Source organism: Myxocyprinus asiaticus, chromosome 9 (assembly GCF_019703515.2).
Source record: "Myxocyprinus asiaticus isolate MX2 ecotype Aquarium Trade chromosome 9, UBuf_Myxa_2, whole genome shotgun sequence".
Classification (NCBI taxonomy): domain Eukaryota; kingdom Metazoa; phylum Chordata; class Actinopteri; order Cypriniformes; family Catostomidae; genus Myxocyprinus; species Myxocyprinus asiaticus.
The window spans coordinates 30,448,003-30,467,549 of NC_059352.1; the positions used below are offsets into that span (position 1 = coordinate 30,448,003).

The window sequence follows — 19,547 nt, forward strand, 5'->3', positions numbered from 1 at the left end:
CCCAAAGTATCTGGACAAACTGACAGCTAGAATGCCAAGGATCTGAAAAGCTGTCATTGCTGCACGTGGAGGATTTTTTGATGAGAACTCTTTGAAATAGTTTAAGAAGTTCTGATTTTTTTTTATTTATTTTTTTTAAAATTATAATTAGTAATTTTTCACATTATTAATGTCCTGACTGTACATTGTCATCAGTGGAATGCCACTTTGGTGAATAAAAGTACCAGTTTCTTTCCATAAGAGCAAAATTTGCACATTATTCCAAACTTTTTGTTTCATATATTTTCCCAAATACTTGTGGAATTTTAATATGTATGCTCAAATATTTTAATATTATACTATATTATAGCCTTTATGAAGAATATGTTTGCCATATCAGATTCTGTATGGGAAATTTAATTCTGGTTCATCCATACAGTGCCTTGATAGATTGTCAGTATCAAGTAGAAAGACTGAAAGAAGTTTAAACTTAATTGTCCTAAGAGTGACGCAAAGGAAATTGTTTTATTTTGATAGTTAAAATGGTGGGGCTGTGGATGATATGCATCCGGGAGTTCCTATAACAATGAGGTGCTTGTGGGTCATGGACAGATGTAGCACCACATAAAAATAAGCGCAAAATCCGAACGGAAAGTGAGAAAGGCGGATCTGCGAACGCTATTGTCTCTAATTTGTACTCATGTATTGAAGACCCCGCCCAGGCAGCTCAGCCTATAGCAGCTGTAGTGAAGAACTGCGCGAGTACCGCAGCCGCAAGGACATGCTACCACCCTCTATGATCTTCGGCTCTAGACGGAGAACGCTACCCAGATCAATTTAAGGGTGAGTCAAACATGGGTCCTTTTGCCTTACCTTGTCTCTGTTTTGCGATCAAACGTTGCAGTTGTGCCTCTTGAATTATCTTATCTGAATGACGTAATAGCTGGATGTTGTTGAAACATTACGCGTTTAACTTTTCATACCCCATCAGAGAGGGCAACGTGGTACAGGTATTGTTCCAAATACGTGTTAGAGGTGCGAATCTGTTGAATTTACTCAAACATTAAGGGACGAAAGAAAAATGATGACAAGCATAGAGGCTATGTATAGCTCTTAGAATATGTGCGTCAATGAAAAGTTCTTGGAATGTTTTTATGTGTGTGTCTGTAAATTAATATAGTTGGGATGGAATCCCACAGTGCTCTCTTTAAAATGGCTGTCTCCTGAGATAATTAAATCAAGTGTTAGAATTTAGAATAAAATTAAAATTGCACGAGGGAATGCTTATTTTTATTTTTTTATTTTTTTTTTTTTTTTTTTGTCTACTAGCCTGCTCTTGTGAAAGTGAAACAACATTGTCTGTTTATTTTTCGTAATTAGCAATAGAGGAAATCGGCTCCATGCGTCATTATGAAACACTGGATTCTGTGAGCATGTTTTTAGTGAGATTTCTTAAACAGAGCTCTTCATCCTGCTGACTGGATGTAATTCAGACGTGCGGTGTATCTTTTTTTTTTTTTTTTTTTCCCCTTTTCCACAGTTCTATATTAGAATCACCCCATTTCCTGGCAGGAAGAGCTGCTCAAGGAGATGGTACACATTTCTGTTGAGCTGAGTTTAGTACTTAGAGCAATTAGGTTAACTGGTCTGTATCAACATGCAAACAACTTCCATCCCTTCTTACAGTGCTTATTTCTGTTTATCAGAACTCATTTGATTTGTCTATGAAGTCTGCCAACATCGGTTATGAAATGCCTAATCACTGGCAAAATGGCAAAAAAGAAACAGCTTTCTCTAGAAACTCATCAGTCAATCATTGTTTTGAGGAAAGAAGGCTATAAAATGCTTGGAATTGCCAAAAAACTGAAGATGTCATACAAATGGCATTTAGCCATAAGAAAAGTAATGGATTTTTACCCTTTTAGAATTAATTCATAATGATCATAATACTTTATCTTGTTGGTCCTGTGAGTGTAAACATTTTTTGTATGGACTGTACATGCAAGCCATTATGAGTACTATATCTTGTAACAAAATCAGACAGAAATCCAGATCCTCCAGTTACTTGAACTGCTGCAGCTGTTCACAGATGTCCAAATATTTTGCACTGACTGAAGTAGCCTGCCTGTTGAAGCATGTTGAATATACAGCAAAGGTCTTTTACCCCTGGTTTTCTTTTTTTGTCATGGTTGGAGTTGCACATGCTTTGTACAGTAGCAAATGGTTCTTTTACACATGCAGATGGTTCTTTTGCATGTAAATATGCATGCTTTGTGTTCCAGGGGTGTCAAACTCGGTTCCTGGAGGGCCACAGTCCAGCAGAGTTTAGCTCCAACCCTAATTAAACGCACCTGAAGCAGCTAATCAAGGTCTTCAGGAGTGCTTGAAGATTGCAAGGAGGCATTTTGGAGCAGGGCTGGAACTAAACTCTGCAGGGCTGCGGCCCTCCAGGAACTGAGTTTGACACCCGTAACTGACTAGGAAAGGTAAAACAGTAGATGGGTGAATGTGTATGTTTTAACAAGACTGTTTATATTTACAATGATGTAAGCACCATTGAACCCTTAACAGTACAACACAACTTGGGAATTTACAGTCAGACGAGGTCAGGTCTGTCTGCTTAATTTGCTGACCAGTTTGTGATGAATAAGCTACTTGCAATGTACACTTTCCTGTATTATTTGTAATTCTGTAGATTTTTTTTTTCTTTCGTATGTGATCTCATTTGTTGATTTAATTTTAGCTGCAATCACTAAGAGGCATAATCATTAATTACAGAATTCTGTAATTAATGATTAACAATGATTTTGTTTCAAAACCATTTAACATTCTTCCGTGGAACACACAATAATTCAGCCATAGCAGCCTTGTGCTGCAGGTAATCAGATTTTTTTTTAATTTTTTTTTTTTTTAAGTATACTGTGAAGCTCTGTTTTGCAGGGGTTTTTTTTATATATATATATAAAACTGAAATTTTTTTTTAATTTTATTTTCGTAATTTGATGAAATGAACTGCCTTATTTTAATTTTGTACTGTTCTCTGAGGTCCACTTATAATGTTATGAAGATTTTTACATAAAAAAACATCATAATTTAGAAGTAATAGGCTATATTCTGTCCTGTTTTGACCCCCCTCATCGTAACACACCATTTTAACAGGCGTGGCGGATTGTAGACTCGGAAGTAATTGCCCACTGGTATGATTGGCTAACAGTTTTGTATATTTAAAAATTTTCAATGCCGCCATCAGTACACATGTGGAATTGTTTTGAAAACTTCCGATGTTGAGAAATGGCAGCCGGTGAAATTCAGCCATGCATGTTTGAGCCAGAGTCTGATCCCGAATCAGAAGACAATGAACCTGCACCTCAAATGGCAAGGATACTACAGCCTGCGACAGCATGGTAAATAATCATCGTTATTTATATTTATACTTTATGTATTTGTGAGGTAGTTAGCCTATTACATTATATTAGAGTTTAGCCGAAGACGCTACAGAAAGCTGTTTGTATTGTTATGTTGTTAACATTTATGCATATTACACATTTTATATTTCATTGGTTGTTGCATATAAAGTTTAGATACTAGGCGTTAATACAGTTATAGCTGACAAAGGATAATTCGCGCTGCTTCATGTAAACGAAGTATAAACAGTGGCGGAGCTAGGGGGTGCATGTATGTTTGACAGCCTACATCCTTCATAGATGGACGCTGCTGTGATTTAGGTTAAAAATGCATAAATACTCAGTACATTTCAAACGATCTGTAATAACAGACAAAGCAATAGTGACCGTGTAATAAAAACTGTTACTCACACTTGTGTGGTGCGACATTACTGTCTGATCCAATATAGTCGGCACAGCATCGTCTTTTAGTTTCAGTCTTTCTGAAAATACTGTGTCGAATTGTGCCTTGTTTGTAAACGAATCCACGGTAAAATGAAGTGAACAAAGGACCAAGTTCTTACTGACGCGGTCTGGAACTTCATTAAAAATAAAGTTCATCCAATCTTTCCTAATGTTGGGATCAGAAGGAAGGCAATGCAAAGACTGTTTTTCCACAACTTGGCAATGCACAGCCTCTTGTTGTCTTCGGAGCCATCTTTATCGTTTGGTTTCTGCGTAGACATGCGTTTGCCTCTCTTGTTATTTACCTACTACATGCGTGAATCGGTGGGCGGGGCTAAACAGGCAGTGATGTAGAAGCAGGCGTTGATCTTCTGCAGAGGTGTTGTTTAGCCACACTATTACGTAATAAAGTGGCACATTCCACATCCTGTCGTTTTGGCAGATTGACTTCAATATAAGCTGTTTTTAGACTAACGAGAGTTTTGAGTTCTGAATCTTACAGTTTGTTTTTATAGTACAATGACCTCTTATATGTCAAAAGATCAAGGGAATTTTGATTTCTCAGTTCATGACCCCTTTAAAGTTTCATGAATTAATTTCCTTAGACACTTTTTTGACTGTTTTTATTTATACATGGAATCCAGGAAAAACTAAAAATACATAAAAACACATAATTTTTAACTGCAAGACTTCATGCAGTTATTTTAATTAAGTTCTTTTCTGTGTAATTTCATCAGTAATCTAAGGCAATTTATTTGTTGCCTAAGTATTGATTTAGTATCGATACCAAGGTACCAGGGCTGGAATCGTATCGAAGCCAACATTTTGGTATCAGAGCAACCCTATTTGGCAGAATGTATAGGACTGACAGCCACAGTCACCATTTAATTTCATTGTATGGAGAAAAAAAAAAAGAATGAAAGTGAATGTTGAATGAAGCCAACATTCTGCCTAACATATCTTGTGATCCATGGACAAAAGAAAGACTTGTGTCTGGAATAACATGAGTAAATGATGACAGAATTTTAATTTCAGGTTGAACTGTTTTTTGTTTTTATTTTTTGACGAGAGTGAATAATTTACCCTACGTTCCAGATGGGATAATTCAGCTTCTGAAGGGCACTTTGAAGGGAGAACAACCAGGGCTGCAATGTTAAAGGATTGTTCCAAACTGAAGTGCTCATAAATAGCTTCTTTGAAAGGCCCTTCGAAATGAACGCTTCTGTAGGGTTCAACTGATGGACACTTCACTGCCAAGCGGATCAGAATCGGACCATACATCATAATGGAATGTAAATTTTAACCAGCTGCACCTTTAAACACACTCTGGTTCTATAAACAAAAACATGGGACATCCTTTCATCTCTGTGGTTTATAAAAGCCTTTTAAAGGGATAGTTCACCCAGAAATTCTCTCAACATTCACTCACTCTCATGCCATCCCAGATGTGAATGACTTTGTTTCTTCTGCTGAATGCAAACGAAGATTTTGTTAGATGAATATCTCAGCTCTGTAGGTCTTCACAATGCAAGTGAATGTTAGCAAGACCTTTCAAGCTCCAAAAATCACAAAGGCAATATAAATGTAATCCATATGACTCCAGTCATTAATAAAGTATTTGAAATAAAAAGTTTAAACTGTGTTATTTTATTTATCTAATAATAATTGTTTACTGGTTAATTTATTTATATAAAAACAAAAACATATTTATACATGAAGCTTACATTTCTTCACAAAGTCTTAAGAGTTTAAAATCATTATTATTTTGGTTTGCTTTCCGAAAGTAGTTAATAATTAGGAATAATCATGTGTAGGTATCTAATTAGGGTACAACTCGTGTTCATTAGCCTTGTGTGATGGTAACAGCGGCTCCTTCGGCTTGGTAGAAGATGTTGAAGTGTGTTCTGTTTGGTATAGTACTAACCCTTCCTTTGTGGATTGCTTGCCATCTGTGCAGCCTTTTAAGGATCAACAAACAGGAACCTTTTTTTTTTTTTTTTTTTTTTTTTATAAATGACTGCTGCAAAGTGAGGCCAATAATTCAAGGACTTAATAATTAATAAGATCAGTGGAATATGCATTGTGTATGATTTCATGAAAGAGGTGCAGCTCAAGAGATAACAAGCCCAGAGGACACCCTGTATTTGAATGTAAGAGCTGCATATTACATCAAACTTCAACTAATGGTGGTGTATTTAATTGTAACTACACTGCCTGGCCAAAAAATAAAAAAAAGTTGCCATTTGGATTTAAATAAGCAGATATTTAAGAGCCTATGATTGGATCATTATTGTAGTGATTAATATGTTTCAGCTGGCAGCAATTCTTTTAACCCTATTTGATGCAGTGTGTAGCTTCTCTTTTTTTTTTTAAATTTATTTTATTTTTATACCCTTTTCTCCCCAATTTTTTGGAATGCCCAATTCCAACTACTTACTAGGTCCTCGTGGTGGCACGTTTACTCACTTAATCCGGGTGGCGGAGGACAAGTCTCAGTTGCCTCCGCTTCTGAGACCGTCAATCCGCACGTCTTATCACGTGGCTCGCTGTGCATGACACCGCGGAGACTCAAAGCATGTGGAGGCTCATGCTACTCTCTGCGATCCACACACAACTTACCACGTGCCCCATTGAGAGCGAGAACCACTTAATCGCGATCACGAGGAGGTTACCCCATGTGACTCTACCCTCCCTAGCAACTGGGCCAATTTGGAGACCTGTCTGTAGTCACTCCACACACCCTGGATTCAAACTCACAACTCCAGGGGTGGTAGTCAGCGTCAATACTCGCTGAGCTACCCAGGCCCCAGCTTCTAATTTTTTTAAACAACCATGTCAGAAGACATATCCCATGGTCATGGAAAAGATGGTACTGTGTTTCAGAAGGGGCAAATTATTGGCCTGCATCAAGCAAAGAAAACAACTAAGGGGATTGCTGAAATCACTGGAATTGGGTTAAGAACTGTCCAACGCATTATTAAAACCTGGAAGGATAGTGGTGAACCGTCAGCTTCATGGAAAAATGTGGTTGGAAATAAATCTTGAATGATCGTGATCAGAGATCACTAAAACGCTTGAAGTCACATCGTAAAAAATCAACAGTAGAACTCATGGCTATGTTTAATAGTGAAAGTAAAAAGCATTTTCACACACACAATGCGATGAGAACTTACAGGATTGGGACTTAACAGCTGTATGGCCACAAGAAAGCCACTTGTTAGTGAGGCTAATCAGAAAAAAAAAACTACTTCAGTTTGCTAGGGAGCATAAAGATTGGAATGTGGAGCAATGGAAAATGTCATGTGGTCTGATGAGTCCATATTTACCCTATTCCAAAGCGGAGTGCGTGTCAGGGTAAGAAAGGAAGCACGTGAAGCGATGCAGCCGTCATGCATAGTGCCCACAGTACAAGCCTCTGGAGACAATGTTATGAGCAGGGGTTGCTTCAATTGGTCAGGTATAGGCTTAGCAATGTTTTGCAGCAATAAAATGAAGTCAGCTGGATACCTGAATGTACTGAATGACCAGGTTATCCCATCAATGGATTTTTTCTTCCCTGACGGCACGGGCATATTCCAGGACGACAATACCAAGATTCTTCAGGCTCAAATTGTGAAAGAGAGTGGTTCAGGGAGCATGAGGAATCATTTTCACACATGAATTGGCCACTACAGAGTCCTGACCTTAACCCCATTGAAAGTCTTTGGGATGTGGAGGAGAAGACTTTATGAAGTGGTTAGACTCTCCTGTCATCAATACAAGATCTTTGCCAAAAATTCATGTAACTCTGGATGGAAATAAATGTTGTGACATTGCATAAGGTTGTCGAAACAATGCCACAATGAATGCGTGCCGTAATCAAAGCTAAAGGCGGTCCAACGAAATATTAGAGTATGCAATTTTTTTTTTTTTTTTTTGGCCAGGCAGTGTACTATAACACGAGTCAAACAACAGTTTGTCTTTATGACAGTGTTGTCTTGGTGCTTTAATAGCTTTTATGATGACCTACTTTCTTATCCAGAGTGTCTTTTAGTATTCATGAATTCAAATTGAAATTTCTCATAGCAACATACTTGTATTGATATCCCAGTAAAAGGTAAACATACCTTACCAGTAGATATTAAATAATAATTACCAGATATAACATATTGATGGTTGGATATCTTACTGGTATAAAGTGTCACACCATGATTTGCAAATTAGAATTTTCAAATACAGAAAAAAGTCAGATATGCTGCTCCTTTGCAAAGAAACACTCTTTGAGGGCTTAGGCCTGTTTGGCTATTGTAAAAATATAGTGAAACAGCAAATAACTTGTTTTGAAAAGAAATAAGAGAATAACAACAACTAAATACAAAAATTCTCAATTTGTGTTGCACACAGCAGTGATTATAGGGTGTCATTCTAGTAAGTATTTTAAATATCCAGAAGGATATATTTAGTATATTGTCTTTAGTGTTGATTCATAGTAATACCCAATTTCAGCAGGTCATGGAAGCAATGTTTAAATCAATAAATTAAAAAAATAAATAAACTGTATTGGTCTGTATATCATGCTGTATTCTGAATAATTCATAGTATAAAATTCATTATTGCTCATTGTGTCTTTACAGGAGCATGATTCCAGTGACAGAATTCCGGCAGTTCACGGAACAGCAACCAGCGTTCAGGGTTCTGAAGCCATGGTGGGATGTGTTCACAGACTACCTCTCTGTGGTCATGCTCATGATAGGTGTGTTTGGGTGCACTCTGCAGGTAAATATTACACTTCTTCTCCAGTGTGTTACCATTGCTCCACAGTAATAAAGAAAGTGCACAGATTTCTCTGAACAGACCTTGTATGGACTTGCAAATTGAACTAAATACCACAAGATCACTACTACCTTTTTAAGGTTAAATTAAAAGACAAAACACATAGTCTTCCTTGATCAACAGCAATGGAATAATAAATGACTTCATAACATAGATGGATTTCCACGGCCTTCTCTTTGCATGAACAGCCCACTGTTGGGCAGTGCATACTGAATAAAGAAGTGGGAGTTTGTTAACGGAAAAGAAGCTAAATTACAGTCACCCTACACGAAACGATTACCCCTCCTTCTCTTCGTGGCTGGCCCTTCTATAAACCCAAAATTACTCCTAAGTCTAGCTACTCGGCCTCATAAACTAGTGGGTGGAGCTTCAAGCAGCATGGTTGCCCTTCAGTTCAAATTCCTGTAGTTGATCCTGATTATTTTTAGTTTCAACAAATTACATTAACAGGAACTCATTGTTAGGGTGGGAATATCCCCCACTCTCCCTGGAGATGTGCATCAAAGAATGGCACAGTTGTATAATGTATTACAATTTGTAAATTGTGACTAGATGTTCTTGATGATCCCTGTGAAGGCAGTAATAATTGCCCTAATTAATAATTTTACTGAAATCATTGCATAGTCCCTTGGTTCTGAGAAAGGGATAAACACTCTCTTCTTTGCTAAAAGACCATATTTGACTGGGGGCACTTTAAGTGGCCATTTTGTGCATAATGCACATTTTATTAGCCATTTGGGGCTACTGTACCTTACATCCATTTTACCACTGAGATGCCGTGAGCCATGTACAGAGCTGCTGATTCTTCCTTATGAGGCCTTACTCAGCAGTCAGACTGTTGTGCTCAGACATACTAGAGTGCTGTGTAGAGGCCTCATAGTTCTCTTTCCCTCTCTCTTTAGCTGATAGCTCATTACCTTTCCAGAGTGAGCCTTAGCATGCACACAAACCACATGGTAATTACCAGACAAACTAAAACGGTTTCACAGGATAACGGGGGGAAGGGTACAAAACTTGCTTTCTATAGTGTTTTTGTAGTTTGTGTGTTCTTAAAAAATATTAACGCACAGTTTAGTGACATTTTACCACTCTTTCCTGTTAATGCAGAGGAAAATTTGTCTCCCTCTTGAGTTCCACTGACTAGTGTAATGATCTCTCATTTCCTGTCTAAGTCACAGCACTGATGTCAGAGCACCAGAATAATAATCTCTAAAGAGATGCTCCTCCTTTGATATAATGTCTTATCCAGGCAATGTAACAGTGGTGTGAGATGTAACGCCGTGCATAAAATTTGTCTCATTTACTCTCTTTTAGATTCAGAGATTTGAGGTTTATGCAGGGGCATAGGAATGACCTGAAAATAAATGTTATCAGCTTAGCTCATGAATATTAAAGGTGATGTAACGCTAAGATAATGCATTAATCTATCATGAATTGTGTAAATACTGTCTCATTAAGGCCATTAAGTTTTTATTTGTACTTTACATATAGATCAGTTTGTCTTATGTCTACTTGGATTTATGTTAAATGTGCTGTGGTTTTCTGAAGGAATCTCATTTCGTTTTGTTCATCTGTATTGTGTGTAAAAATGCTAATAAACCTGACTTTCACTTTGCTTAGAAGTCTGTAGCTGTGTCCGAAATCGCCCCCATCCATTATATAGTGTACTATTTACTCATTCTTATGCACAATGCACTCTGATTTCGAGGTTACAGCACTGATCTATAATATAGAACTGGATTGCTGATGATGTCATAACATTGAAGCCACTGCGCCACAATTGCTATTCCCAAACATTCCAGTGTGCCTATTGACTTAAAGATGCACTCAGCGATTCCTGATAAACACTGTTGATATTCGAACTCAACTGCCAAAACAAACTCACCTCTCCCTTCAGTGCTCCTTTGGAAGCACCGCCCCCAAATTCAGTGAGTTACTGCTGCAGAGAAGATGAGATGGTTTTACGCACACCAGCTCCAGACACTCACACCTCTCCTGCTACTAAATCTAACACAACAACAGCATATATGGGTTCTGTGAAACATAGCAAAATTTATGTTACCCACCTATCGAGAAGAAAAAGAGCAACTTCTGCATCCGTCTTCAAGCCTTTTACCTCTCGGAGGTCTCTCCACCGCTGAAAATCTCATTGATGTTGATGCGACTTATCATAATCCTCCTTTTTTAGTTTATTTTCGTCTGACCTTTTTCTCTTGGTCTGTTTCTCAGCCATTTGTCCTCCTTGGACTTTAGAAAGTTTGCATCAGTCAGATTTGCCATTGCTCTTCTAATGAATTTCCCTCTCGCTCTGCCCCCACCTCCCATCCTGTGCACATGCAAGAACCACCCCCTGTTGCTGATTGGCTGGAGTAGTGTTGTTTGGATCGGTCCGATCCACTTTGTTTTGTCCCATTTACAGAGCCAGGGCTGTGTACAAATACAAGATTTTTTTCAGCCCACCCACAGAGCGGACAGCTAGCAGACTGTGAGGAGATATTTGCAGAATTTGACAAAAAGTGTATTGGATTAGAATTACTGAGTGCACCTTTAAAGGGTTAGTTCATCCAAAATTAATTTACTCACCCTCATGCCATCCCAGAATTGTAAGACTTTCTTCTGCTGAACACAAATTAAGATTTTTAGGAGAATATATCCACTCTGTAGGCCCATACAATGCAAGTGAATGGTTACTCCAGAACTCCAAAAAGGAGAAAAAGTCAGCATAAAGGTAATACATAAGACTGCATGGGTTTAAACAATGACCACGTTTACGTGCACTTAAGAATGCTGTTTATTCCAGGGTTTTTGCAGAAAGCGGCATTCTGAAACGTCATGTAAACGAGAACACCGATTTTCCTTACGCTGTTTAAAGGATTAAGAGAAAGCAGGTTAACACACCTAGATTTCTCCCAGAGAAAGCTGCTTATTTGGCCATGTAAACACACAGGCGGCATTCTTACAGGGTTTTGAGGAGTGCGCATGTGTGTGTGGAACAGACCAGAGAACAAATGTCATAGGATGGAGTCCAACAAGAAGTCAACCAAAAATGTCTGGGAGTACAATGGGAAAAGCGCATTTAAAACTATACACCACTATAAAATATTGACCTATTTACAGTATAAACACCACTGAAAAATATCTACAGACCCTCACGTTTGTGTATATGCACTCATACATTGAGGGAATCCCAGAGATTTATGTTAGAGGGAAATCCCTCTATTGATGTGAAATTCCACTGCAGGTCGCGATAGAAAGGTAAGGAAACAAACACAGCAACAACTCTGGAATATCTGGAAATAAAAAAAGCAACAGTGAATAAAATAGTGAAGTCTTCCTCGGATACCATGTTTGTTATTTACACAAGCGTCGTGGGGAAATTACATTGCTGTGGAGAGAACTGCTTACTGACTGAGCTGCATGTATACGGGAGTAAAGAATATGCTGCTTATGCAGTGCATGTAAACCACAATGCTGCTTTCTCACAATACGCCGCTTTCACGCAATAAGCCACTTTCTGGTGTCCATGTAAATGTAGTCCGTGTCTTCTGAAACAATCCTGTTGGTTTAGGGTGAGAACAGACCAAAATATAACTCATCCGTCTCCTTGGCGATCATGATTTGAGTGCTCTGCGCATGCGTCAAGCACTAGGAAGTGTAATCGAGCTTGAAATCATGATGGTGCCTAGAGGCTGCAATGACAAGGTGTACAGTGAAAAAGTAACATTTTTGGTCCGTTCTCATCCAGAACCAACTGGATCGCTTCAGAAGACATTGATTAACCACTGGAGTCTTATGGATTACTTTTATGCTGACTTTATCTCCTTTTTTTGAGCTTTTGGAGTTCTGGTCACCATTCCTTTGCATTGTATGGATCTACAGAGCTGAGATATTCTCCTAAAAATCTTTATGTTCTTAAGAAGAAAGAAAGTCATAAACATCTGCGATGGCATGAGGGTGTGAATGATGAGAATTTTCAATTTTGGGTGAACTATCCCTTTAATAGAAAATCTTCTAATTCCAGTGAGTAAACATTTAGCCATTCAGTCACTGTTTTTATATCTGAAACCTGCCTGTACATCCCTAAAACACCAACGTCCTACTCATGTAATATATTTTTTTTAATTTAAAGTTGGGAATATTTTTGGTTTCTTAATGGGGCATTCAGTAGTTCTCTAGCTAGCGTTAGCATTGCTGTTTTTTGTGTACTTGAAGTACCGATACGCTGTACTGTCATTTATCAAGATGGATCAGCATGATCGTCTCTGTTGCCCCCTCCAGCTCTGAAATAACATTTGCATCTGGAAAATGTTGGAGTTTGAGGTAATTTCTACTTAAGTTATTACTGCTGTAATATAATTGCTTTGCCTAAAAACAAATGTTAGAATTCAAGTGAACAGACAACTACAGTCAAGGACAGATTATTATTGTCCCTCATATCAATAAGGTTTGGAGACTGTCTACATTTAACTTTATTTCTAAAGACAGTTTTACCTTTATTAGAGAACTGCTTAGTGAAATAAACCTCAATTATCTAGTGATACAGAATGTTATGTTAAAGGAAAGATTAGAATTGTTTTTGATGATCAAATTTAGCCTGTCCATGAATACTATATTTGTCGAACTTTTTTCTAAGCAACCAAAGTCATGGTTTACACAAAATCCACAACAATCGCTGTGCCAAGATACTTTGCACTAAACGAATGAAGACGTATGCCATTTCAAAGATGGACAACCCTTACTATAGCTGTGATAACGCAGCTGAAAACTGTCCATTACTAACATACGCTAACTGCACACGTAATTTTAAAAAGTTTGAGGGAAACTTGTATGAGTTTTCTGTAAATTCCACTGACACTATTTTAGAGAGTGCATGGTCTAAACAATTAATAATTCTTTACCTGTCCAACAAAAAGAAGCAACACCAGCATCACTAAGGTTTTACTTCGTCATCAAATCTTTCCACTTTGTGTATGCCGTACTGATGTTTACTATAGTTTTTTGCCTTTGCTGGCCTTTCTGTCTTCAGACCTTTTTCATTTCTTCAGCAGTACAGCTACTGAATCTCCCATTGTCTTAGCTGCTAAAGCACGATTATAAATGTTCCGTTGTGTTCTTTTCGTTCTTCGCATCACCAAACAACACTGATCAAAGTATAGCCAAACGTATCTACATAGGCAGCAGCATTCTCTTCTTTGATGTTTAGTGAAATAAAAAACTATTATGAGTACAATGTTCATCTCATGTGAGTGTACACCATTCCGATCACTCTTCACAAAAACACAATTGATTCATTAATGTGTAAAACTTTTTAAATTAGCCCCAAATTACTAAATGCACCTTTAAAAAGCCAGAGTGAGTTATGTTTATCTATATCAAATGGTATACTTCTAACAAATTTCAGTGGTGGACAGATCAGCTGAATGTAAACAAGTTCACTGAAACTGAGATGATACAGAAATTTTCAAAGATATTTCATGCGAACATCGAAGTCTGAGTTGTTTTTTTACTAATTTTTTTTTTCATCATAAAGTGCCTTTTTCTCGCGGTCACTTGTCTGGGGGTATCCCTCTCTATCAAAGGCCCGACATGGGCGCGCAGAGAGGGATGGAGACAAGCAAAGTCAAGTTGGTTAATATTAAACTGACATGCTAGGTTAATGTGTTTTTGCAGGTAACATTCATCTAATCAATGGATGTAATGTTATTAATAACTTTAGTACAGTATTGTAGTCTCATGAGGACACTATGCACATGGACATCTCTTTGCTCACTTGTTTTGTTCACTTCTTGCTGATATAGTGCCACATAGGAAATAGTTAATGTGGGATTGAGTGAGCCATTTCGGACACGGCTTGTGATAAAAAAAAAAGAAAGTAAAAAAGAAGAAAAGCAGCTTGCCGTGATACATAACCGCTTAATGCTTGAGCTTTCCTTTAGAACACTATCGAAGCAACTGGTTGGCAGAGGCTTCTGCTACGTCTTAAAGACATCTTTTTAAGTGGTTGTCTACTATTTCTGTAAAATGGTTGCTAAGCCCTTTGGGTTTATGTATTTTCCCTCCATTGTGCCTCAGGTGTTTGAAGAGGTGTGTAAAAGGTTCACATTCATGTTCAAGGAAAAACACTTGCATATTAAAAGAATAGTCAAATAAAAATGAAAATTCTGGAATTTAATCAGCCTCATGTCCTTCATTTTTTTCTGTGGAACACGAAATAAGAATTTCTATTTAAAATGTCTTTATTGGATGCAGTATTTCTGAAAATTGCACTGAAGGCAGACACGTTAAAATTTTTCAAATTTACAATGCCTCAAATATTATACAGTATAATAATAATAATAATAATACAGGCAGCTCTTACAACTTGCAAGCTATATACCAAATTTTTGTGTGCCATATGATATTTTTGTCAGGAGCAGACTGAAATTTGGGTTGTTATTCATGGACAGTCTGCTGCAGCTGTCAAATCTCATTCTCCTTTCTATATATTTAAACTGGCAAGATGTGTTGGGTTATGTCACATGAGAACCAATGCTGTTTGGCATCAGTGACATTGTTGAATCTTGACACAATCATAAATGAGATTTCAGAGCTTTGGCAGAGTGGAAGATTATCATAAATTGAATTTCGGTTTGTTCCTCATAAGATTGTTTTATGGCTTTTGAAGACTTTGAATATAGCGCACAAGACTGTATGTACTGCGTTACTTTATTGGTACTTTTTTGGAGCCTGACAACTGTTGCGACTATAAGCTGTTGTTGTACGGAGAAGAGCTGTGTGAAAATTCTTCAAAATGTCTTCTGTGTTCCGGAGAAAAAAAAATTATAGCATGTGTAAGAGGGGGAGTAATTTTTTTTTGTATTTATTTTTCTTTTTTTTGGGGTGAGCTATTCCTTAAAGGGAATTTGAATAACAAGACTTGGACATAGCCTTGGTGTGTCTTGATTGTATTTGTTGATGTTGATAGCTACACTCTTGTGTCTTTTCAGGTAATGCAAGACAAAATCATATGCCTTCCTCAACGGTCGTTCTCAAATCAGACAGAGCTGATGGGCGCACCTGTTCCCTCATCACCTGTATCCTCAGTGCCTGTGGTGCATGAGCTGAAAGGACTGAAGACAAACTTGGATATTCAGCAGTATAACTACATAAACCAAATGTGCTACGAAAAGGCTCTTCATTGGTATGCCAAGTATTTCCCATACCTGGTTCTCATACATACCCTCATTTTCATGGTGTGCAGCAATTTCTGGTTTAAGTTTCCTGGCTCCAGCTCCAAAATTGAGCACTTTATATCCATACTGGGCAAGTGTTTTGACTCTCCTTGGACTACAAGAGCTCTGTCAGAGGTATCAGGGGAGAATCCTGAAGAGAAGGACAACAAAAAGAACAGTGCCAGTAGGTCAAACCTTGATACTCCAATTGGTGAGGGCAACCTAGAGAAGACTCCATCTCTCAGATCCATTCCTGAAAAAATTGTTGTGGACAAGCCAGCAGCCAGTGTCCTTGACAAGAAGGAGGGAGAGCAAGCCAAGGCCTTATTTGAAAAGGTCAAAAAATTCCGCCTGCATGTGGAGGAGGGTGATATATTATATGTAATGTATGTCCGTCAGACTGTCGTGAAAGTGCTCAAGTTTATCCTTATAATTGCTTACAACAGTGCTCTGGTCTCAAAGGTTCGGTTTACTGTTAGATGTACTGTGGACATAGAGGACATGACAGGTTACCGGCACTTCTATTGCAATCATACAATGGCCCACTTGTTCTCTAAGCTCTCCTACTGTTATTTGTGTTTTGTTATTGTTTATGGACTGACGTGTCTTTATACATCCTACTGGTTGTTCTATCGTTCTCTGAAGGAATACTCTTTTGAATATGTAAGGCAAGAAACTGGAATTGATGACATCCCAGATGTGAAGAATGACTTTGCTTTCATGTTACACATGATTGATCAGTATGATCCCCTGTACTCCAAGAGGTTTGCTGTATTTCTGTCAGAGGTCAGTGAAAATAAGCTTAAACAGCTTAACCTCAACCATGAGTGGACAGCTGACAAGCTTCGGCAGAAGCTGCAGACCAATAGCAATAACAGGCTGGAGCTTCAGCTCTTCATGCTCTCTGGTCTTCCGGATACCATCTTTGAGGTGACAGAGCTGCAGTCTTTGAAGCTCGAGATCATTAATAATGTTACCATACCCGCAGCAATTGCCCAGCTGGAGGATCTCCAGGAGCTTTCACTTTACCAGTGCTCGCTCAAGATCCACAGCGCAGCCACATCATTCCTCAAGGAGAACTTGAAGGTGTTGCGAGTGAAGTTTGATGACTTCCGTGAACTTCCACAGTGGTTGTATGTGTTGCGAAACTTGGAAGAACTCCATCTGATTGGCTCTTTGTGTTCTGATGCATCAAAGAATATAACCCTAGACTCTCTACGAGAGCTCAAGGCGCTAAAGACCCTGACACTCAAGAGCAACTTCAGCAAGATCCCTCAGTCAATTGTGGATGTGGCCAGCCATCTACAACGTCTCTGTATTTGCAATGATGGCACCAAGCTTGTCATGCTAAACAACCTTAAAAAGATGGTGAATCTTGTAGAACTTGAGTTGGTGCATTGTGACCTGGAACGCATACCACATGGCATTTTCAGCCTTACTAATCTGCAGACATTGGACCTGAAGGAGAACAATCTACGCTCCATTGAGGAGATTGTCAGCTTTCAGCACCTCCGTAAGCTGACCTGTCTGAAGCTTTGGCACAATTCCATCACTTTTATTCCTGAACACATCAAAAAACTCAGCAGCTTGGAGCGGCTCCACTTCAGCCACAACAAGATCGAAATCCTGCCTTCCCACTTGTTCCTCTGCACCAAACTGCGCTACCTCGATCTTTCCAACAACGACATTCGTTTTATCCCACCGGAGATTGGCGTTCTCCAGAGCCTTCAATACTTCTCTGTTAGTTGTAACAAACTCGAAAATATTCCAGATGAACTCTTCTTCTGTAAGAAGCTGAAAACTCTGAAGCTCGGCAGAAACACACTGTCTGTCCTCTCACCAAAGATTTCATACCTAAGTGTACTGTCTCACTTGGAGTTAAAGGGTAATCACTTTGAGGTCTTGCCAGCCGAGCTTGGCTGTTGCCGTACCTTAAAGCAGAGTGGACTTGTGGTAGAAGACGTGCTGTATGAAACTCTGCCTTCAGACATCAGGGAACAAATGCAAAAAGAGTGATGCTCCAATGGTTTGCTTTAATGCCAAATGTTTTAATCGGACTCCTTAACAGACAACACTCCAAGTGTTCCATCCTGTAGTATGTATTGTGATCTATATGGGTGAATACCTGCAGTTTCATGTTTAGAGTTGGACTTAAACATGCTTACTGGCCTTTTATGCATAAAAGTTTGAGATATTTAGGGATGAACACCTTTTAATGCCTTACATTGTATATTATGAAAAACAAGTAGTCAGGTATACAAATTTAAAACTGTTTATCTTAAATTAAGAACTTTTTTTGTTATTTAAGCAACCAAAGACAGGGATTTATTTACAGGCAGTGGGAGGTATGACAATTCCATTGTATACTTTCACTGCTTATGACTGACATTTGCTTTCATAACCCATTATGCTTTTACAGGTCAAGTACTGTACAACATGTTTTGCACTGGAAATTTCAGTATTAGAATTTGCACTGGAAACTTCATTATTTTACTTTTTATTGTTTATATAGGACTTTGCGAGGGTTTATTGAAGTACTTGCGATAGGAAAGCATACAGTGCATTTAATCATTTATGCTAGTTGTTTGTACTTGTTTTTTTTGTTTTTCTCCCTACATATTTACTTTTAAGAATTATAAAGCTTTATGAAAACGGGGAGCCTTATCATGCATGTGATCTCAGGTAGATTTAACTGTTTTTGTTTTTATCACTGTTAAACTGGTTTGGGAGCTGTTGACAGTGGATTATTGGTAGATAAAGAGAGCTGCATCATATTATAACTCTTATGAACAAGTTATTTAAGCTTCAGCTAGTAAGCAACACATAAAGTGGGTCTTTATTCACCCAGTAATTGCCTATTTACCTGTTAGTTACTCTCGAGTGTAAGACAATTCAGATATAGACAGTCAAAATGTGTTCCAGACACGATCTCTATTGCCTTAACCTATTTTTATACTATATACATTTTTCTCCAGCTGCTTTTCTCATATCATTCGTAAGTAATATTCAACAATACACTATAATAGAGGTTTGGATTATTCACCATATTAAATTAGGCAATAGTATGTGTTAATATATCTTGCATTGTATGCTGTAATTGTTTATATTTTATGTAAAATGAAAGAAAAAAGTTAAAAGCATATTATATATATATATATATATATATATATACATACATACATAAATACACACTCACAGACCAATTTATTAGGTATATCTATACACCTGCTTATTCATGCAATTATCTAATCAGCCAGTCGTTGTGCAGAGCATAAAATCATACAGATACGGTTCAAGACCTTCAGTTAATGTTCACATCAACCATCAGAATGGGAGAAAAAATTTGATCTCAGTGATTTTGACTGTGGCATGGCTTTTGGTGCCAGACAGGCTGGGTTGAGTATTTCTGTAACTGCTGATCTCCTGGGATTTTCACTCATAACAGTCTCTAAAGTTAACTCAGAATGTTGCCAAAAACTAAAAACATCCAGTGAGCGGCAGTTCTGTGGCACACTGCAGCCTCAGCTTTCTGTTTTTGGCTGACAGAAGTGGAACCCGACGTGGTCTTCTACTGTTGTTGCCCATTCGCCTCGAGGTTTGACATGCTGTGCATTCTGAGATGCTATTCTGCTCGCTACATTTGTACAGAGTGGTTATCTGAGTTACCGTAGCCTTTGTCAGCTTGAACCAGTCTGGC

General features: G+C 38.1%; 1 protein-coding gene across 2 annotated transcripts; it reads left to right on the forward strand.

Moving 5' to 3' along the window:
- Window positions 1-722: 722 nt before the first annotated feature.
- Window positions 723-19,019, forward strand: lrrc8c (leucine rich repeat containing 8 VRAC subunit C). Of its 2 annotated transcripts, none has more exons than XM_051707496.1 (3): window positions 723-822; window positions 8,441-8,582; window positions 15,626-19,019. In XM_051707496.1, exons 2-3 carry the CDS (start codon window positions 8,445-8,447, stop codon window positions 17,864-17,866), a joined length of 2,379 nt encoding a protein of 792 aa, XP_051563456.1. In that variant the 5' UTR covers window positions 723-822; window positions 8,441-8,444; the 3' UTR covers window positions 17,867-19,019. The 2 variants fall into 2 exon arrangements, with proteins under 2 accessions (XP_051563456.1, XP_051563457.1); XM_051707497.1 differs by lacking the exon at window positions 723-822 and adding an exon at window positions 3,372-3,383.
- Window positions 19,020-19,547: the final 528 nt, after the last annotated feature.

What these genes read in the sequence shown, in the direction of transcription:
- lrrc8c (XM_051707496.1), top strand. Translation starts at nt 8,445, where the DNA reads ATGATTCCAGTGACAGAATTCCGGCAGTTCACGGAACAGCAACCAGCG. An exon ending in TGTTTGGGTGCACTCTGCAG is followed by an intron (nt 8,583 to 15,625) that starts GTAAATATTACA and finishes GTGTCTTTTCAG; the next exon opens with GTAATGCAAGACAAAATCAT.